This window comes from Atractosteus spatula, chromosome 16, assembly GCF_055471065.1.
Source record: "Atractosteus spatula isolate fAtrSpa1 chromosome 16, fAtrSpa1.hap1, whole genome shotgun sequence".
NCBI classification, from domain to species: Eukaryota; Metazoa; Chordata; class Actinopteri; order Semionotiformes; family Lepisosteidae; genus Atractosteus; species Atractosteus spatula.
This window is the reverse complement of record NC_142721.1, coordinates 15,712,344-15,734,866: the sequence shown is the minus strand read 5'-3', so window position 1 is coordinate 15,734,866 and position 22,523 is coordinate 15,712,344. Positions and strand designations below refer to the sequence as shown.

Below are 22,523 nucleotides of genomic sequence, written 5' to 3'. Positions count from 1 at the left end.
GCTACGTCTTTCCTGTTTTATTTCTCAGTACGCTGAGGGACATTAGCCTCTCGAGCTGCAGTCAGGGATAATAAGGTAACGGAGATCAAGAGCATCAGTTCCACAGGATTTCTGTCTACTGTTTGCCTGTAATCCGTGCTCAGCGGATTACAGGCTCAGAGTGAGGCACAGCCTCGACAGAGCAGAGAATGCCCCAGTATAGCGACAGGGACACTGTACTGTAAACAGGCGCCGTCCTTTGGATGAGATGTAAAACTGAGGTCCTGACTCTCTCTGCTCTTAAAAATCCCAGGGTGTTTCTCAAAAAGAGTAGGGGTGTTACCCCGGTGTCCTGGCCAAATTTCCCATTGGCCTTTACCAATCATGGCCTCCTAATAACCCCCATCTCTGAACTGGCTTCATCACTCTGCTCTCCTCCCCACTGAGAGCTGGTGTGTGTGAGAAGACTGGAGCATCATCCAGGTGGGGCTGCACACTGGTGGGGGTGGAGGGGATCCCCATGACCTGTAAAGCGCTTTGAGTGGAGTGTCCAGAAAAGCGCTATATCAGTGTAAGCAATTATAATTATTAATTAGTGAGCAAACAACGACAATGGAGGTAGGAGGGGAAACAATGGAGGGTGAGAGTGTTAGAGTGAGATCGTGTCATCGCAACCCACTCTGCGTGCGTTCTTTCGCCTCAGCGAGAGTGCTCTCCTGTCGAGAACTGCAACAGACTCAAACAAACTGTTCTGCTGTCTTCCTGGTGGTTAGAATCTCAAGGCCGAAAGGCTTGACCTCTGAACCAGTTCTCTGCAGCTTTACTCCTCAGCAGGTGCCTGGGGTAGAGAAGCATGTGTTAAATTAATAAAAACAGACCACATAAAAAACGCTCATGCAGTAGTTGCATGCATGATTCTCTGTCCCGACGAGATGAGTTGGCTCTATACAGTCAGTTCTACTTTTATTCTAATAGAGTGTGAATATATGGTTTGAGGCAAGTTTTTTTAACTCATGGGCTCAGGCACTTTTGGGTAGTGCCGCTCTGACACAGCCTTAGAAATGCCGTTTTTGAACTAAAAGTGTGATTTGATCACAGGCTGAAACGCCTGTTGTCTTAAGCTGCGACCAACTAGGTTTGTCCAGCCTGCTCAACTCTCAGATCTTGTTTCATAGAATTTATTGACTCAATCATTTTTGAAAGGTAGGCCTTTTGCATTACTCACTTGCATTAATGTTAACATAATATCTCAATGCGACCATCTGGTAGCCCGGACTGAACAAATATTGCCATGTGTCCAGCTGGAATTTTCTATATGTGTGTCTTAATTGAGATATTCGTCGGCTGGTTCGGTGTTTGTGAACGAGACCTTTGTTGACTGATGGGATTTCTACAGAGGCTAATCTGGCAGGAAATGACATTCGACTGTCATTTCCTGGCAAGGGGTGGGATTGGAAGGTGGAGGGTGCCGAAAATCTTAATGACCACCGCTGGCAGTACCTAAAAAACCAGACTCGTCAGGAAAAGGAAAATTCATTCAGAATTCACAATCTGCAACACTGCAGAGAAGCATGTCAGAGAGCACTGTGATTTGCACATGGCACGAGATTTTAATAATAATAATTAATAATAATTGCTTATACTTACAGAGCACTTTTCTGGACACTCCACTCAGAGCTCTGTACAGGTCATGGGGATCCCCTCCACCCCCACCAGTGTGCAGCCCCACCTGGATGATGCTCCAGTCCTCTCACACACACCAGCTCTCAGTGGGGAGGAGAGCAGAGTGAGGAAGCCAGTTCAGAGATGGGAGTGATTATATTATGTTCTTCTTCAGTGTTTGACACTTGCTCGGGCCTCCCCAGCATCACGATCAGAATCCTGTAGTGGGGGTGGGGGAGGGCTGTTTCTGAAGAGCTGTTGGGGGTCCCGCGTGCACAGGGGAAGTGCACTGGATTGCAGTGGAATCATGCCAGGCGTGCCCGCGTAGCGCAGGAGCTGCCAGCTGCTCGCCTCCTGTTATACCAGCAGCATGTTTACAGACCAGGCAGTCGGGGGCTGAACGCAGGCAGCAACAAAAACATGTGCCCGTCCATTAACGCCCCTCGCGAAAAAGCAAACAGGGGAGAGGGGAAAACAAGGCGGAGACGCCCAGCTGCCATCACGGGCAGCAGAAATGTCACGTTGTCGGCACCCGGGGGAGACGTAAGCACAGCCTGACCACAGAGGAGTCGCCTCAGCGCCTGTCGTGCTGTGTCTCCTCCCAGGGCTGCGCTTAAGGTTCTCTGGATTTTTATGCTGCTGAATCCGACTCACGGTAAGCACACAGGATGTGAACCGCCATCTTGCTCTGGCTAACCCCAGGGAAAGCTGATCGTGTCTCTTACTATCTGATGTCCAGTACGCTGGTGCGTACGCTTGCGATGGGATGACCCGCTTCTTGCCTGCTGGAGCGACCCGTTTCCTTCGGTATGGGGCGCGGCCCCGCAGTGTCAGGTGCAGACCCCCCGGTCAAGGACGCCCACTTCCTGTTTCCTGTCCACGGGAAACAGGAAGTGTGGACAACCTGTGTCTGGGGGGCTGGCTCTTTGTGGCGATAGGGTAGTGCTAGTGGGTGTGTTCTGGGCCCAGGCCGGTCCGTTTCTAGCCCATTCTACTGGCCATCGTGTCTGGTTCCTCTCCAGTGGAGCCCCACTCACGAGTGACCGGGCGAGTCTGAATCTGTACAGGAGGGAGAGGCACAACGAGGAGAGAAGACCACTGACCTAGGCTGGCAGATGGGGCTGGTCAGTCCTGGAACACACTGCTATGCTGGGCGCAGTTTGGACCGCCCAAGTTCTAGAAAAGGTATTTCCTGCTCGGCACGATCCGGCACCGACAAAGTCAACCCAGAGGACTTCTTCGGCATGAAAAGTGAAATATGAACCAGAGGCCACAAGAGGAAGCTGTGGAACTGTATTTAAAACCCAGAACAGGAGGCACTTCTTTACCCAGAGGGTTGTAGGGGTGTGGAACAAGCTATGTACTTGAAACTCATGGTTTGTCTTCTTTTAAGAAACAGCTGGAGGTCTCCAGAATAAATAGCTTCATAGTTCTTATGTTCTTTGATAATAATAATTGCTTACACTTATATAGCGCTTTTCTGGACACTCCACTCAAAGCGCTTTACAGGTCATGGGGATCCCCTCCACCCCCACCAGTGTGCAGCCCCACCTGGGTGATGCGACGGCAGCCATAGTGCGCCAGAACGCTCACCACACACCAGCTCTCAGTGGGGAGGAGAGCAGAGTGATGTAGCCAGTTCAGAGAGGGGGGTTATTAGGAGGCCATGACTGGTAAAGGCCAGGGGGAAATTTGGCCAGGACACCGGGGTAACACCCCTACTCTTCTCGAGAGATGCCCTGGGATTTTTAATGACCACAGAGAGTCAGGACCTCGGTTTTACATCTCATCTGAAGGACGGCGCCTTTTGACAGCATAGTGTCCCCGTCACTACTTTTTAAAGGGGATCTCGAAAGTTTCACAGTCTCTTTAGGCAGAACCTGAAGAGCTGGGAGAAGTGGTTCAACTGATCCGGTTCAGTCAGGAACCAGCTGCTGGGGCTCGTTGGGTAGCCCTGCAGACCAGGAGGGGAGGTGATCCCTCCTTCGGGAAGGGGGTCCGGGTGAATCCCAGCCCCACACCGGGAGGGCGTCTGACGGCGTGTTCGCCCCCAGTTCCTCGCCCCCCCCCCTCCCCGAAAGAGCAGTGCGCGAGGTGTTTACGCGGCACGGCGCCTGTGAGGCTGTGCTGAGTGTGTTTGCTCAGGCCCATATTTGGCTCTCAGCCTTGCCTGTTACCCAGGACAGCCCCGGACGAGCCTGCCTCGCTGACTAGACGCTGGCTCTGGGAGGAAGAGCAGGAGCACCCAGCCGCACAGATGGGGAACAGCCAGGCTCAGGTCAGTGTTGTTTCCAACACCCACTCGTTAACGAAGGGGCTGTGGAGTTGTGCGCCCACTCGTTAACGAAGGGGCTGTGGAGTTGTGCGCCCACTCCTTAACGAAGGGGCTGTGGAGTTGTGTGCCCACTCCTTAACGAAGGGGCTGTGGAGTTGTGCGCCCACTCCTTAACGAAGGGGCTGTGGAGTTGTGCGCTCACTCCTTAACGAAGGGGCTGTGTAGTTGTGCCCCCACTCGTTAACGAAGGGGCTGTGGAGTTGTGTGCCCACTCCTTAATGAAGGGGCTGTGGAGTTGTGCGCCCACTCCTTAACGAAGGGGCTGTGGATTTGTGCGCCCAGTCCTTAACGAAGGGGCTGTGGAGTTGTGCGCCCACTCGTTAACGAAGGGGCTGTGGAGTTGTGCGCCCACTCCTTAACGAAGGGGCTGTGGAGTTGTGCGCCCACTCCTTAACAAAAGGGCTGTGGAGTTGTGTGCCCACTCCTTAACGAAGGGGCTGTGGAGTTGTGCGCCCACTCCTTAATGAAGGGGCTGTGTTGTGCCCCCACTCGTTAACGAAGGGGCTGTGGAGTTGTGTGCCCACTCCTTAACGAAGGGGCTGTGTTGTGCCCCCACTCGTTAACGAAGGGGCTGTGGAGCACAGAGTATCAGAGCGCAGACGAAAAGCTGTTTAAGCGTGGTTGTCTGGCATTTACGACAAGCACAGATCATGACAATCCACAGCAGGATTAGAAGACTTCCCGGTCAGTGTATTCCTCGCTGCTGTGATGCTGTGGACTAGCGAAAAGCACCTGGGCTTTATTGTTTTTTTGAGTTACAATTAATCCAGGTAAGACTAAAGCGAGCACTTTTTTAACTCATCCATACCAGACAGCCTTACTTGCTCCTTCACAGCCTGTGTTGGGATTATTGGATGACTCCGGGCGACTCCAAGATCAGTCGTTAAAGGAGTTTTCCCATTCCTGTCCCCCGAGTCCAGAATCCAGCAGCCTGCCTGTGTCCTGTAAATCACGAGCACTTTAAGGCTGAGGAGAAGGGGATAAATTGGTCCAATTAGATCTTAATTGCTGAAGTAGATCGGTTTAACTCTCACACTCCCAGGGGAAGAACTGGCGCTGACTTAAGGAGACTGAAAACCTCCCAGATTTCAGACGCCCAGGATCGGAGTGGGGAACCCAGGCACCACTCATAGCAAGGGGAGCGATCCTGCTCCCAGAGAGAACAGGGCTTCCAGGTTTTCAATCATACCCAGCTCCTAATGAGTCAAACCAACTAGTTACTGGCTTAATTGGACCCATTTCCCAGCTCCTCTCGGCTCTACAGGTGCTGCTGTGTTCAATAAGGAGATTGAGCAGCCCTGATCAATACATTCAATACATGAAGTGACGATTCTGCGCCCTTAGTTACCAACTTGTTTTCCCTCAGTTCGCAATGGAAGCGGCCACACTGTTTCTGCAGTCACAAGCCGGGCGTCTGACGACCAGCGCACCGCTATATAACCTGTCCTGTCCCGGCAGTGGGGAGGTTCAGGCGTGCTGTTTTTGCGGGTTGTGGCGTGCCTCTCTCCCAGAGGCCAGCCTACTGTTTCTTCGGACCGAATCTACATAAAGTGCCTAGTGTCCGCGCTTCACACTCTTTTTCGAAAGCATTACTTTATAGTTAATTTGATTTGGCATTTTTTGTTTATGGCTGGAAGCGCAAGTTTGTCAGGCGGCGTCAATTTTGAAGCTTATTGTAATCCGCTGTTTTTCGGGGTTGGAGTGAGCACCATCTGCCGGGGATAAGGAACATTGCACCCGTACAGTAAATGGTTCAAGTTCACGTTTATTTTTGATTCCAGCCATTTACAAGTATACAGTGGAACAAAATATCGTTCCTCCTGGTCTACGGTGTAAATACAGACAGGACACTGACACAGACATTGTAGACAGGATACACATAGTGCAAAGTGCAGATAGTGCAAATTACAAGGCAAATACATAACACAATATACACAACACACTGGGGGGTTTAAAACCCTGTTTCTGGAATTGGGGTGGGCGCAAGTAGATTCCAGGGTGTCGAGGAGCCTGACAGCCTGCAGGAAGAAGCTGTTACAGAGTCTGGTGGAGCTGGCCCGAACAGTGCGACCTCTTTTCCCAGATGGTAGGAGGACAAAGAGTTTTTGGAAGGGGTGGGAGGGGTCATCTACTATAACCCTTTTCTGATATTAAAAGGGGAACTGCAGTCCCAATTTTCTCAGTTATGAAATTTTGGTGACAAAATAAATTCTTTGACATTGTAGGAACGATTTACATAGTTTGAATTTACATGAAGCACAAAATCGTGAACTTTGTGAGAGTACTGTAAGTCGCCATGTGGTCGCAAATGTGCATTCGAGTTCCCAAGAAATTGCAATGTGTTGTGGCCCTTCCTGCTCACTAGTTACCGACTGATGTACTGTGATGTACGAGCAAATATGTGCAGGTTATGCAGTGGATATTTCACTGCAGGAATGTTGCAACATGATCTACTTGCAGAGTTAACAAGTAGTATTTGTTGGCAAAACTGTCTTGAAGTTGAGAGCAATATTTCTATTGGGTTAAGTGAGATGGACTCACAAGCCTGCTTGTTTACAGTGTAATAGGGCTGCTTCACCTCACTGGAAGTTTTGTTACCTGGTTCTGAATCGCAGAACACGGTGCTGCACATACCTGGAAATGTCTTCTGTTTTGTGATGTAAATTTAAAGTTTAACAAGTTGTTGTGTACATTTTTCAGTTACTGTGGTTTAAAACACGCTCATCAGTGCTGATTCTTTTAGCGGTATTATGTGTGTTGCAGTTAAAATTGGATCAGTGTCAATCTTTCTGTCCTATATGGTGTCAAAATAAAACCACATGTCCCTGTTGATTTGAGTCACACTGAATTTCTTATAAAGGAACGTTGAAGAAACAGCTGATATCAAATATTAGAATACTAAAAAAAATACTGTCTTTGGTGTGGGAACATCCTGTCCTAGCTCTGTGTTTATTACAGTGTTGTTCTTGTCAAAGATGAGCTTTGTTTTCTAAAACACTGTATTTAGTACATCTGGAGCCTCACTAAAGCTAGGGGTAAGTGCCAGGATGGTGATGATTAAATCCTGTTTCAGACATTGACCAAAACATCTGCAGAAGTGTCAGTGAGGTCTGACTGTTGCCAACAGTCACTTTCCAAAGATCTCTCCAGAGTCTGTGTTTCTCTTGCCATTAACTGAGAACGGCTTTACATAAACTAACCTGAGCGCACAGTGGAATGTATCTTTTATCTTCTGAAAACACTTTTATACACCACAGACACTGTTTGCTCTTGGGGAATTAGATACCAACAGGAAACGCAAACAGTTTCAGCAAATATATTTTTTCTATCGCCCATGTGTGCAACGTTGGCTTTTTTAAGAACAGTGATCGTGTTCTAGTTTTCTCGAAAGCTCTGAAATTCAAGTTGATATCACGCCTTTATGATGATCTCTGTAGTTTCCTTGTTTGTTTCATGCTTTAAGTGTCTCCTTTGTCTCCCCAATCAGATCGCCTCACTCCTTTATTTATCCAATCAGATTGCCCCTCTCTTTCATCTGCCGAATCAGATCGCTCCTCTCCTTCACCTACCCAATCAGATCACCCCTCTCCTTCACCTACCCAATCAGATCGCCAATCTCCATCACCTACCCAATCAGATCACCCCTCTCCATCACACACCCAATCAGATCGCCCCTACCCTTCACCTACCCAATCAGATCGCTCCTCTCCTTCACCTACCCAATCAGATCGCCCCTCTCCGTCACCTACCCAATCAGATCGCCAATCTCCATCACCTACCCAATCAGATCACCCCTCTCCATCACACACCCAATCAGATCACCCCTCTCCATCACACACCCAATCAGATCGCCCCTACCCTTCACCTACCCAATCAGATCACCCCTCTCCGTCACCTACCCAATCAGATCGCCAATCTCCATCACCTACCCAATCAGATCACTCCTCTCCGTCACACACCCAATCAGATCGCCCCTACCCTTCACCTACCCAATCAGATCGCTCCTCTCCTTCACCTACCCAATCAGATCGCCCCTCTCCATCACACACCCAAACAGATCGCCCCTCTCCGTCACACACCCAAACAGATCGCCCCTCTCCGTCACACACCCAAACAGATCGCCCCTCTCCGTCACCTACCCAATCAGATCGCCCCTATCCTTCACCTACTCAATCAGATTGCCCCTCTCATCACACACCCAATCAGATCGCCCCTATCCTTCACCTACACAATCAGATCGCCAATCTCCATCACCTACCCAAGCAGATCGCCCCTCCGTCACCTACCCAATCAGATCGCCCCTCTCCTTCGCCTACCCAATCGGACGGACCCTCTCCTTCGTCTCCACAGCCTCCAGAGATGGACTTCTGCTTCACCAGCTCCCCGGGAAAGGAAGCCTTGCTGCTGGTGGAAATGTACCTGACCCCGGCCGTCTTCCTGGGGGTGCTGGTGCTGGGTCTCCCCCTGAACCTGCTGTCCCTCTGGGTCTTCTTCCGCCGGGTGCGCCACTGGAACCGCAGCACGCTCTTCCTCTGCAACCTGACCCTGGCTGACACCTCCTGGCTCCTGGCTCTGCCCTTCCTCATCCAGTTCCGCCTGGACCAGCTGCGCTGGACCCTGGGGCTGCCCCTGTGCAAGGCCGTCCGCACCCTCTACCACAACTACTTCTACGTCAGCATCTACTTCATCACCTGCGTCAGCCTGGACCGCTACCTGGCCATCGTGCACCCGCTCAGGTCCCTGTCCCTGCTGGGCCGGCGGCAGACCCTGCTGGTCTGCCTGGCCATCTGGAGCGTCAGCATCGTGATCAGCTACCCCGTGGCCGGCATGACCCTGACGCAGCGGTGCCCCGGGACCAACCAGACGATCTGCACCATGTACCTCTTCCTGGACGACACCTCGGCCAGCCTGCCCTACTCCCTGAGCTGCACCGTCGGCAGCTTCCTCCTGCCCTGCGCGGGCATCTTCTACTGCTACTGCCGCAGCCTGCGGGAGCTCCGGCGCCAGCGGCACTTCCCGTGCCACGCCCACCGGCGCCGCAAGCTGACGCGCCTGATGTACTCCGTGCTGGTCGTCTTCGCCCTCCTCTACCTGCCCTACCACCTGACCCGCAACCTGGCCATCGTGGCGCGCGCCGCCCGCCCCGCCGGCGGCCCCCGCTCCTTCCTGGCCGTGGACCTGGTCTTCACGGTGGAGATGTGCATCTGCAGCCTCAACACCTGCATCAACCCGCTCTTCGTCTTCCTGGCCGGCGGCGACTTCCGGCTCCACTTCTGCTCCCTGCTGCCCGGGCTGTGCCGGGGGCGATGGGCCTGGAGAGGGGGGCGGCGGGCCCGCGCCCGCGGCAAGGGGCACGGCGCTGTCGGGCCGCACGTGGCGGCCGTCTGCCCGGCGTGATGCCCCCTCCCCCGCCCCCCGCCGTCTTCGTCCCTCCCCTGCCCCGAGCGTCACACTGTAAAATAAAAGAGCTCAGTTTTGTACCTCACGGCTATGTCTGTGTCTGTTTTGCTGGGTCCCACCTATTTAAAGACCTCACGCTACCGCAGGTGTGTCACACCAATCACTTGGCTGGCTGTCCAGGAATTTCACATGCAGGAACAAAATGCCGCCAGCACTGTGGCCCTGCAGCCTCACAGCCCTGGGGTCCAGGGTTGGACTCTGGACCAGAACACCCTCTGTGTGGAGTCTGCAGGTTCTGTCTGAGTTCCTGTGGTCTCTCCGGCTGCTCCAGTTTCTTCCCACCTCCCAGGCCCACCAACCTGCTTGCCCAGGTTCACTGCTGTCCGTGGATCGTCCCTGAGGTTGTGTAGGTGTGTGTGTGTGTGTGTGTGTGTGTGTGTGTGTTTGTGTTTGTGTTTGTGCGTGTGTGTGCGCCCTGCGGTGGGCTCGTCCAGTTCAGGCTGCGGTCCTGCCCTGAGCCCTGTGCTTTCCGGAAGGACTCCACAACACTTACCAGGGGGCAGCCAGCTGAAGGTGGGCGACTGGATGCAAAATATGTTTTCTTCGTCCAGGCCATTTTGAGGATTAAAACATACTCGGAAACTCAATTCCCTGCTGGAACGGTACTCCTCTGTGCTTCGGTGTGAGGCTTCGACTTATATAGTCTGTCGTTGTGTTGTTGTGTTGGCAGTGATCTGTCAATCGAATCTCCCCGAATGGCACAATAAAGCTCGAATTGGTGTGTAGACTGTAGTTACCGGATCCGGCCACTAGAGGCCGCCAAAAGACCATAAAATAGTTTGCAAAGGAACAAGTAGAGGTTTATCCCCTGCTGAAAAGAGAAGAAAGGAAACACAACGTTTCGGGCGCGGAGCCTTCTTCGGGTGTGAAGAAGCTGAAACGTTGTATTTCTTGTCTTCTCTTTTCAGCAGGGGATAAACCTTTACTTCTTCCTTTGTAGCCTACGCATGCTGGCGCAGCTCCCCACCTGAACTACTTCAGCCTACTTCTGCTGCCACCCACTGTGCCTTCCTCTACATCTTTCTCTGGATCTCTTCGTCATTTCTTCCCCTCCTCCCTGGGCCGCCTGCCCCCTCCTCTCACCAAACACAGCGACCTGCCCCAAGACCAGGCTCTCTAACCACCCCCTATTCCTTTACAGATCTCGTCGTTAGAATATCATTCCTAAAGGATTTCGCTGGAGATTTCACACTTTTTCTTCTGACTCCGACACCACCCAGAGTGACACTCAGAGACTTCTACGGCACGTTTCGAGGAAACGAATGCTTTCTCCCTCAAACAACAGACTAACCCTTTCTGACAACATCAAAGCAGGGTGGGGATTCTTACGGCTAACAGCTCCACCCCATCTTCCCTTTATCACTCACCTCATCAGATCCCTCAACTCCCAGCTCTACCAGTTCCTTACTTCAGAGAAGGACAAAAAAGTCAATCAGCTTCTACAGAAACAAAAACATCAACATCCCCACCACCTCTACCTATCCTAACCTTCTTGTGACTGTACCCTCTGACCTTGCCCTTTCACAGGACCTGCGATCTCTTCTCAGCAAAGGCCTCGGTTTCGTAAAAGTCCCCAAGAAGCTGGGCACCCCCCAAACCCAAGTCGACTTCACCCACAGGATTCGTCTCAGAGCACATTTTGCTGACAACAACCTGGTTATTGAAGCCATTAGCTATATCAGTCCTAGACAGAGCTGTTGGACTCCCTACTCGGGGGGGATATTCAGTCAATTACTTCATCAACCAATGCTCCCTTCCACACCCAGGAAACAGCTCTAACCTCACACCCGAAGGAGGCTCCACAGCCGAAACGTTGTGTTTCTGTTCTTCTCTCTACAGCAGGGAATAAACCTTTACCTGTTCCTTTGCAGGAGGAACGAGTAAGCCTCTCTAAAGTCTTGATTGCCTTAAGGGAGGGCGTACTTTAGTGTAAAAGTGTGTCTCCGTGGAAGGGGGGTTTATTAGTGTGAAAGTTAATGTTTTTTTGAGTAGTTGGGGTTTAAAGAGGACTAAGAAGTTTGTGCTTGTTGTCAAATTGAGTAATATCGGCGGACAGAGAGCTAAATACTGCTTTATTCGACGTGTTTTGTTGAATAAGATTGACTAAGATAGTTTAAATGAAGCCGGGGAAACATCTGTCCTCTTGGTGCCAAGATCCCTCTGAGACTCGCTACCAAAATCTTGAATAACTCTGAGCAGCCACCTGCAGTGTGCAATTCGCGGCCGGGGACACGCCGGGCGTGCACGAAACACGGGACTGCGTTTAGCCACATGGCTGGAGTACAGAATATACTTACAGAAATATTCTTAATGGAATTGCTGTGTGAGGAAGGTGGACTTCCCGCAATAGGCTAACGCCGTGAGTCAGGACGGGCGGCTCACAGACTGGGCTTCTCCTTTTGGAGATGTGGAGGGGGGGGGGGGCAGGCGAAGGTCGATGACGTCACCCGGGGCACGAGACGAGGAAGTGAAGCCGGAGGGGAGGCGAAACTCCGCGACTCGGCCTCGGCAGCCTCTCCGACCGCCCCGGCTGCTTGCTAACGGGGAGTACATGAAGACGAGTGCGCGATGACGCGGAAAGACGCTTCGCTGTGCTTGCCCGTCCTGCTGGCCGCGGTCTGCCTGCTGCCCGGGCTCGGCGGAGAGGCGGCGGCGTCTCGCAGTGCTGAAGGTACAGACAGTACCGGGAGCTGGTGCTTATTCGTGCTCATTAGCCGAGGAGCTCCAGCATGCACGCCGTCACGTCGATAAAAGTCGTAGCTTCATGCCTGCTCTACAAGAGCAAGGCTACAGCTAGATAGATAGATATTTTATTGAGGGAAATTGCAGTGCAACAGCAGCTTAACACAGTCAACACGGCACATTGTAACGAAATGATACAATAATACAACAATACAATACAATACATTTAATACAATCAGTACAGTCAGTGAGAAGTGCACCAAGAAGAGTTACTCACGGTCCAGGATATACAAAGAACAAACCAGAACAGTACACAAAAAGTTGTATACGTCTTTATATCTATTTTAAGCTGTCCAAACACGGGTGTCTTCCCAGATCGTTTCACTTTATGCACATAATAACCTGCAACTGTAATAAAGACTGAGGCTGAAACTGCAAACGAGCCGGGATTTGCAGGGCCGCGACTGACCCCCAGTGTTCGCTTCTGGTACTGCAGGCGTTCCCCCGTGACGCGTCCTACAACGGGACCAGCGCCGGGCTGTGGATCCCGTTGAAGGTGTCGGCGCTTCGCGCTTCCTTCTTCATCTGATCCGAGGAGAACGTCACCGCGCTCGTAAGCGTCGTGCCTTACCGGGAGCAAGGTGTGTGTGGCGCAGTAGGACACAGCTTCCTTTCAGCCGCCTGAAAATGAGCCCCACCAGCGACCAGGGGCCAGTCTCAAACGCCGAGCCTTCTGCGCGAGTCTGAGTGCAGGGTCTTCGTGTGTTCTCGCCCCTGCCCGTGTCAGTGTGTCAGTGTGTCAGCGGTAAGGTTATCTGCAATGGTGTCCCTCTGTTTCGGCGTGTTTTTCTTCCAGATCCTGTGCCCGGCGCGTGCAACACGGAATTTGACATGGAAAACGACCCCAATGTCCACCTGGGCTTCACGGCCCACGAGACCGTGGTAGAGTTCACGCCTGCCAACCTAGGGGCTGCAAGGTGAGCTGACAAGTGGTTCGAAATGGATCCGATCTGCAACATTGTACAAATTTCACAAACATCGGAGCTTGCCAGCGGGTTTTAAGACATTTGTATAGCGTTTTTCTGGACACTGCACTCAGAGCTCTTTACAGGTCATGGGGATCCCCTCCACCCCCACCAGTGTGCAGCCCCCCCTGGATGATGCTCCAGTCCTCTCACACACACCAGCTCTCAGTGGGGAGGAGAGCAGAGTGATGAAGCCAGTTCAGAGATGGGGGTTATTAGGAGGCCATGACTGGTAAAGGCCAGGGGGAAAATTGGCCAGGACACTGGGGAAACATCCCTACTCTTTTCGGGAAACGCCCTGGGATTTTTAATGACCACAGGGAATCAGGACCTTGGTTTCACGTCTGAGCGGTGGCGCCTTTTTTACAGTATGGAGTCCCCGTCACTATACAACACAGACCGCAGGGTGAGCGCCCCCTACTGGCCCCACTAACACCTCTTCCAGCAGCAGCCTCAGCTTTCCCAGGAGTCTCCCACCCAGGTACTGACCAGGCTCACACTGTTGAGCTCCAGTGGTGATCTACAGGGTAGTACAGATGCTGGTGTATTGCTTGGAAAGCCACATACGTATCACTCTTTTCCAGAGCCTCCACCGATCTTGGTGCCCGTACTCCGAGAGCTCACGCGTACGGCTCTGGCCAGTCTAACCCCGTTTTCCCCGAGTGCTGACCTTTGTCCTCACGTGCTCTCTCTCTCTCCCCCTGGTGGTGTTAGAGACCTGAGCCCCCCAGCTTGTGATGTCGGCCAAGGGACCCACTCGAGGTGGAGGCTGACCTATGACCTCTACCAGTACTTCCTGTCGGAGGTGGACGTCAGTGAGGCCGGGCTGTTTGACGGGCTGGAGAGGATGAGCTCGGTGCAGAACGTGGAGCAGTATGGGAGGAAGGTAGGATTGCGTGCGTGTATGTGGGATGTCTGTCATGACAGTGACTAGTGAGCAGGAAGGGCTGCATCACATCACAATTCTTGGGGCGACACCAGGGGTTTGCGGCAACACGGCAACAGTAGTATAAAGTGACACCTTTCGTCAAACTTTTGACAGGTACCACGCCCCCTTTTCCAGCCAATAGTCGTCCGCGGTGGTTGGCTGTCCCGCCCCCTTGCCAGCCAATGTCGTGTTGTTATGTGTGCATGTCCCGCCCCCTCAGGAGCCAATGGTGTGGGTCGGAACTCCCGCCTCCCCCCCGGCCGGTCGGCCCGGTGCCTCAGGGTCCCAAAGCCCCCAGACGGCGCATCCCTCGCTTTAGGTGTGTGCAAGTGTGTATTGGTTTGGAAGGGGACCATGTCTGCCGCGGGGTTGAGTGTGCTCTATTATAACCCTAGGAAATCGGGCAGTTACGGCGGCGCAGGGAGTCTGGTGCGGGCCGTGAGATCCCGGGGTGTGAGCGGCGCCAGCCGCGGCCGGGTGGTCGAGTGGCTGTCCGGCCAGGCTGCTTATACGCTGCACAAGCCGGCGCGCGTACGTTTTAAGAGAAACAGGACGCTGGTGTCCGAAATGGACTGGCAGTGGCAGGCCGACTTGGTGGACATGAGAGAACACCACGAGTTCAACGACGGTTTCTGTTACATCTTAATGTGTATAGACATGCTGTCTAAATACGCTTGGGCCGTGCCGCTGAAAACCAAGACTGGAGGGGCCGTGACAGGCGCCTTCCGAAATATACTGCAAGAGGGGCGCGCTCCTAAAAAGCTACAAACGGACGAGGGTAAAGAATTTCTTAACGGGACCTTCCAAAATTTTCTCAAACGTGAGAATATTGAACATTTCGTTACGGCCAGCGATGTGAAGGCTAGTGTGGTCGAGAGGTTTAACAGAACTATTAAAACAAAAATGTGGAGGTACCTGACACACAAAAACACCTTTCGTTATATCGACGTCCTTTCAGATCTTATTTACGCTTATAACCATAGTTACCACACGACTATTAAACGAACCCCGGCTTCTGTTACGCCCGACAACGCCCTTGAGGTGTGGAGAACGGTCTATGACGAGCACTTTAAGAGAAAACCGTCAAAGTTTTCATTTCATGTGGGTGATCGCGTGCGGGTGTCCAAAATAAAGGGAGTGTTTGAGAAGGGATATGAACAGACCTTCACAGATGAAATTTTCATTGTCAAAGAGCGGACCGCGGCTCTGAGACCCTATTACAAACTGCAGGACTACGCAGGCGACGACATTAAGGGTTCCTTCTATGCCGAAGAGCTACAGAAGATAAACCCAGATGTTGAGAACGTCTACCGCATCCAAACGATTTTAGCAGCCAGGGGTCGTGACTGCTCTGCACAAGTGTTGGGGAGGGCAAGGGTCAGGCGGCGAGACCCCGGAGCCAGTTTTACGAAACAAAAGGTGGAAGAAGAGAGCGAGAGTAAAGTGGTGTCCAGTTTGGTCTCGATCCCTTGCTGCATTCCTCAGTCAGATCCGGGGGGCGACCTCCGAATTCCGAAACAGCTCCCAACTCAATGGTGACGCGGCGGCGAGGCACCCTCATTTCGCTAGAGAAAAGCAGGAAACCAGCAGGATTGTTTCCATTTCTGTTGCAGCTCAAATTGTAACACCCCGCTAAATTGTCCGGGGAATTGAAAAATAACACATTTGAGTGCAAAATTACAATACAAATTGAGTGCAAATTTACTAGTTACACTGTCATTATAGGAACTAAAAGAAAAGAAAAAATATCTCCATGAGACCACCCCCAGAAGAGTCTTATGAAAGGTTGTTCTGATGCACATTTCCTAAACCTTGTCTCTTTCCTCTACTGACATCTCTGTACAATGACAGCTGACAAGTAGGATAATACAAGACTAAAAGATATTTTCCCCTCTTCCCTCCTAAGAAAGTAAGTGTAGATGCAGCAGGAGAAAATCAAAGTAGAAATTGATTTAATAGGTCTTTTATACAAGAAAAGCAAAGATAACCTTACAAACTTTATACACCTGAAGAAGGCTCCACGGCCGAAATGTTGTGTTCTCTTTCTTCTTTTTTTCAGCATGGAATAAACCTATTACTTGTTCCTTTGCAGCCTACGCATGCTGACGCAGCTACCCACCTGAACTATCACCGTAGGAGACCGATTGATCAGCCAGAGCAACAACTGCTATCCTTACAGAGCCTTTATAGAGTCGGTCCTGAACTACAGTGAAGAGACGCTGAAGACGCAGTATTCAACAGGGCTCTTTTACAAAGACACAGCCGGGGAACACGAGTCCACAATTTTGGATGGTCCCAATCAGGGGTTCCGAAAAAGAGCATCATACACGACGCAAAGCCGAAAACTGGAGCTCCTGGGTCACATTCACGCCGACCTGTTTTTTCAGGACAAACTACTACTGAATGGCGTAGATCTGAAAATAAAACTCACGCGAAACAGAGATGCTTTCTGCTTAATGAACAACGCCGGAGAACACAAACTGAGCGTACTCTCTGCATCTTTGTTTGTGAAAAGAGTCAGAGTGTCACCCGGGGTCAGACTGGGACACGCCGAAGCACTCCTGACGGCCAACGCTAAATATCCCATAGACCGCGTACAGATGAAAGTCTTCAGCCTGCCTGCAGGGAGCCGTGTGTGTAACCAAGAAAACCTCTTTCTCGGACAGTTACCCAAAGTGGTCATTTTGGGGTTTGTGGACAACGCGGCATTCAGCGTCAGTTTTACCCAAAACCCCTTCAATTTTAAACACTACAACGTTAACTTTCTGGCTCTCTACGCGGACGGTGAACAAATCCCCACTAAACCGCTTCAACCAGACTTCCAGAATGGACATTGCGTCCGTGAATATTTTAATCTGGTGGAAACAGCCGGGAAGCGTCTGAAAGACAAACCACTTCTGGTGGACTGCGAGGAGTACGCGCGCGGTTACACATTGTTCGCTTTCAACCTCAGCCCCGACGACGAGTGCACAGGACATTATTCACTTATCAAAACGGGTAATCTGAGAGCTGAAATACGCTTCGCGCTACCGCTACCCACTACAGTTAACATGGTTGTGTACGCGCTGTTCGACAACGTGATAGAGTTGGATATGAGACGTCAAGTCATTTACGACTTCAGCTAAAAAGCACGGGCGGCCACACAACCTGCACATAAAGATGAACACCAAACAGCTGGAAGACATTCTAACCCGAGACCGCTACACCCGAGACAGTTTTCTAGGCGTGTTCCCCAGTGATGCCCTACCACGCGAGAGACTGGCGCGGCGCCCGTTGTGTTTAATAGTTAATACTCACCCACACGACCGCCCCGGTGAACACTGGCTGGCTATTTACTTACCCGACGACGAGGGCGCAGAATTTTTCGACTCCTACGGATTTTCACCCGAAGCCTTTTTCTTTCCCAAGAACATTATTGATTTCTTAAACAGAAATGCTAACTCCATATTTTACAACAACAGACAATTGCAAGATTCTTTTGCAGTGACCTGCGGTCTACATTGCGTCTTTTTTCTATACCATAGATGTAAAGGTTTATCTTTTAGAAACATTTTAGAACTTTATTCTACAAATGCAATCCAGAATGACCGCATGGTGGAAATGTTTCTGAAAAACCGACGTCGTGTGAGACGGAGACCCCTGTACCCTTTCAAGCCCTTTGAAAATACGAATGTTCAATTATGCGGGTGTTAACGACAATTTAAAACATGTCATAAATGTTAATCGATCGTCTAAAATAAAAATGAAATCGAACCATTTCGACGTCTGTGTGGTTATTATTTAAAAAGAACACAAAACATGATTGAAAATCAACACAATATTTTTATTATACATTCGCTTTTATAGCGCTCAAGCTTTTTTTAATACATGTTACAGACAAACCATTTTTAAACATATTGCGCACGCTTTTTAATATACATTTCAAGTCATTTAACACAAACACACATACCCAGAGAAAAAATGTTACAAAGACAACCATGTGGGTCTAGGTATTAGCGAGCGTCTCCTTTCAGCGGTTATCTTAGAGACCGGGTCGACCGTCGACAACTCTACCGGTTGTTTTAAAGTTTTGACCGACGCTGCACACCCCGGCGGGGCAGCCTTGAGCTTTTCAAGTATGTCTCGGTTACCAGCGTTGGCTAGCAGGGTGCCCGGCACGTTGATTTCTGCCATAGCCTCCATGAACACATCCCAACCTTTTGGCTTCTTACCGACAGCAACTGCTTGCTGCTGCGTGAGAGCCCTGACAAGACCAATCATGTGAGAGCTCTCAACAGGTGCCCCCTTGTACACAAATTCCCCTTTTTCATTCCAGGCTATTAATGGTTCATTGCGGGCCATGGTCTTTAACAATATCTCAGCATTTCTCCGGAACCGCTGAGACACGCTGTCCAAAATATACCCAAAGTCAGCCTCGCTCGATGACGGCGGTTGTGCTAACGTGCGTGATGGTTCGGTGGGTGCATTTTCCGGTAGTACAACGGTTAAAGTCCCCTTTTCGGAAGTCTCCTGGCGTACTAATGTCAAATACCGTTGTAACACCTGGCTGTACAATTTCACTTTTCCATATTCGGCCAGATGCGCGTTCTGCAGAATGTCACGCATTTCATCATCCAACCGACGGGCTGTTATTTTTCTTACATCGCTTTCGAACCCAGACCGCTCTCGGAGCCGATCGAGCTGTTTCTGAGGTACCAGGTACATTTTTTCAGCGTGCTCCATTATTGACGTTGTAGAAGCCCCGTAATCAGTGGTACTGCAATACTCAACAGGGTCCCGATAAAACCACCAGACTGGTTCACCAAGAGTCTCTTTCTTTTAAGAGAAAGACCCTTTCGACTCAAAGTCTTTATAAGCTTACGCTTTCTCTTCAGGGTCCCAAACTGCTTAGCAGATAACGGTATGTTCCCTTTCAAGGTATTCAAGGCGATTTCAGCTATGGCCTGTACAAGATCATTTGTAGCTCCGCAGAGAATAGCTTTCCGCTGCTTGGGGGCGGCTTTTACCAGAAAATTTAAAAGAGTCAGGTTTCTCCGAACGCCTGAAGACATGACGACGCCCCGAACGTGTTTTTTCGACTGAGTCTGTGGTTGTGAGATCACCGACGTTTAGATTTTTTAAATACATAAGCCGTGGGTACATCTGGGGGGAAAAGACCTGTTCGCAAGCGATAGTCATCTGGTGTGTCTGCATTTAAATCCACCAACAAGTAACCGAAAGTTTTTTTAGTAGCATCATCGAACGCTTCAAAAAAAAAATTGGCTTTACCGGGGTACATCTGCCGGGACAGGGTTGTAATCTGTAGTTTATCTCTAGGGTTTTTAAACAGCACCATGTACTTTGTATTTAACGCGATGGTTCTACTTTTCCGGCCTTGACAAAACACATTTTGGACGATATACATGATGCTGAGGTTTCGGTGGTGTACGTATTTGGTAAAAGCTTTTTCTATCTCATTATTTTCACACGCAGACTCCATCAAATCATCAACTATAATCAAATTTACTCTACCCGGCGGCAGTAGCTGGTCGTCGGAAAACGACGTCGGTAGTCCTTCTATAAACTGAATGTATGGAAATTTCACAAGCAACTCGTCGTATAGAGGTTGCCAGCAGCTGTAACACCAGACTATGTTTTCGGGTTTACGAGTCATAACGGTATCACCGCTCTCCAAGAGCTGTTTTATAAAATAACTTTTACTGCAATTCGAGGGTCCGGACAAAATGCACGAAAAAGGGTGTTTTAACCTGACATCCATCGTATTAATATCCGTAGGGCAACGATGTCAAATTTTCTTGCAGCACCCGCTTGTCGTACACCACCTTCTGGGTTTTCTTTAAGGTCCGGGTCTCAATGCGCCAATCCTTTTTAACACGCACGATCATCGGCTGTTGAATAGAAATGTGTTTAAATTCCCGGCACTCTGCATAAGGGTTAACGCCATAGTCAAAAACCAAGTCCCGCAGACTCTCAAAGTTAACTTTTTCATAATTGTTCACATTGAGCGTAATGCCTTTTACCTTTAAACAGGCTTTCCCTCCAGACAGTTTGTACCCGTACGACTTGGGTCCTGTTGACACAAACTCGGTGATGTGTTGACCAGCAGCGATTTCGCTGGTCAGCTCACCCAAGTAGTCGCCCAGTTCCGGATTCCACTCACCCTCCCGGCTCACAAAGATAACGGAATCTGTGTCGTGGTACAGACAACGGCCTTGCAAAGCATTTAGCAGATTGTATAACTCCAAGCGGGCATAGGCGGTTGTAAAGCTAGCGATGAAAATGTTAGTGTTTGAATGGCCCGTATAGTGGTGTTTAGTGTGTTTCCACGTAACACAGGCTGTGTTTTCATCGATAAAGTCGCAGGCTGACACCTCATGATATGGCGTAAATAAGTACCTGAACAATTCATCGGGGTTTCTCACAATGGTGGTCTGTGGTAAATTGTCTCTTTGCCCATACTTGCCCCACAAACTGTTCAAGGCAATTTTTGAAAGCTGTCTTTTGGCCGGATTCTTTTTAATGTTGCCGGGGTCCAGCCGGACACCCTCTTTTTCATAATATTCGCTGATATATCTTTGTTGTTTCGCGACATCAGTACACCACTCTGGAAACCCCGAAGCTTCCTGCTTCCCTTTCAGATGCAGTTTGATGTAGTCGGTAAAAAGATCGTGTGAGGCCTTTTCGAAATGCCAAATTTCGTAAATTTTACACACTCTATACCCCAGATCTAAGGCCTTCTGTAATTCAGGGGTGCACCAGACACCAGTCAAGGTGCGATCTTCATCACTGTGCTCGCAGGGAGTGGTCTGTTTTGTTTCAGCACACGTACGACACAGTGTGAAAAACAGTTTTTTGTCAATTTTGGTTGGAAGAACTGGAAAGTACAAACGTCTGGGTGGGTAAACTTTCACCTTCGCTAAACCGAAATACCGTTTTAAATCTCCAAAGTTGTTATATATTATTCGGGGGTGCCCCAGTGGGTATTTTTTAGTTTTGTTCACAAACGGATACAGACTGGTGAAATCATAGTAATGAATTTTTTCACCGGGCTGCGCTGTGTAATGCAAACAAATCGCGTTTGTTCTCCCCCCAAAAAGCGACTCGCGAGGTTGTCAAACTGTAGCCAAACCCCCATTTTTAACAAGCGTGTCTCTGAACTCGTGCTCCCACAAAACACGCACGTTAAAACCTCTCATTTTGAGAAAATTAATTTTCACCATCGTCTTTCTGTGCAACCAACCAAAAGTAGTGTTTGTCAGCTGATTAAAATCGTTTTCACAATAACAAACGCTACAACCGTGAAAAAAGGAACCGTTGAACTCAAAGGCTGTCGGCACGCCATCAATTACAGCATAACCATCCAGAAAATATGGGCCAACCTTGAACTCACCGGCCGTGGTTAACGCGTGTTGGATTTTAACGCGCTCGGTGTGTTCGATGTACATAAGCCATTGAATGCTGGGTGTAGAAAATCGTTTTTGCTGGCGGTGGTAATTGTCATGGGGTAGCAACGCAATCGTCTCTTCCTGTAAAAACATAAGTCTGAACATGGCCATGCAGACACTAGCGATGGTCACAAACTGAAAGGGGTCGATGCAGACAACGCAGGCGGCCCCTGACTCAGTCACGCGTGTCTGTCTGGTCATATTCATGACCTCGTCCCGAAACCTGATACAGCCTTCTCTTAGAAATGCCACATCCAACTGGCAGTAACGTTTCAACTCTCTCTGTAAGTTAAACACACTTCCCCTGCATTCTTCATACCAAACCAAAAACTCGGCTTTCTCGCTCGGCAGCTTGTAGTTAACGCCGTAAAGTTCAGGCGGAGGCATCGGTCCGACATAATTTTGGTTTTCTGAAGAGTTCATCAAGTGTGGAAAATGACCCTTACACCCGGGGAACCCCATGGCGGCCGGCAGTTTGCTTAATTTCATAGGCAGAAAGTTTAAAGAATCGATAAATCGGATGTTCAGAGCTTTTACGGTCATACACATTATCTTACCACCCTGATTAATTAGTTCGACGTCCATCTTTTCAGCTAACAACTGTCTGATCACTAGGTAATTGTCATATCCCTTGCCATTGTGCGATATGAACGTATGGTTTTTGAAACGTCTATCGATAAATGTACACACAAAATCCTTTAGACAAGTTTCACCATAAAATTCCCAGGTGCGTTTATTGTCAATATGAAGGGCGTGGACGTAATTTGGTATGTGTGTCCCCGTTTCTTGCATGCATTCAAAGTCGAAAAAAATGTACTTGTTTGAAATTTTGGGGTTGTCCAAAGGCGGTATGTAGCACAAATGTGTGTCAGGGGTGTCGATCACGTTGTTACAACGCGAGCAGTTTCTCTTTACATTTGTGACTTGCAAGGTTATAAACCCCACATTTCTCACAAAAGACCCTGCGCTCACATTTACTCACACCCGTCGCCGCATTCCGCAAGTGT

General features: G+C 50.0%; 1 protein-coding gene across 1 annotated transcript; it reads left to right on the top strand.

Moving 5' to 3' along the window:
* Nucleotides 1-3,828: 3,828 nt before the first annotated feature.
* LOC148819654 (P2Y purinoceptor 4-like) lies at nt 3,829-9,461 on the top strand. The gene is made up of 2 exons (XM_088934916.1): nt 3,829-3,919; nt 8,327-9,461. The coding sequence occupies exons 1-2, from the start codon at nt 3,899-3,901 to the stop codon at nt 9,371-9,373; spliced, it is 1,068 nt and encodes a 355-aa protein (XP_088791042.1). The 5' UTR covers nt 3,829-3,898; the 3' UTR covers nt 9,374-9,461.
* The last annotated feature ends 13,062 nt before the right edge of the window (nt 9,462-22,523 follow it).

Excerpts from the sequence above, each read along its gene's own strand:
- LOC148819654 (XM_088934916.1), top strand. The coding sequence starts at position 3,899 with ATGGGGAACAGCCAGGCTCAG. Across the intron at positions 3,920-8,326 it reads TGGGGAACAGCCAGGCTCAG|CCTCCAGAGATGGACTTCTG; the intron begins GTCAGTGTTGTT and ends TCGTCTCCACAG.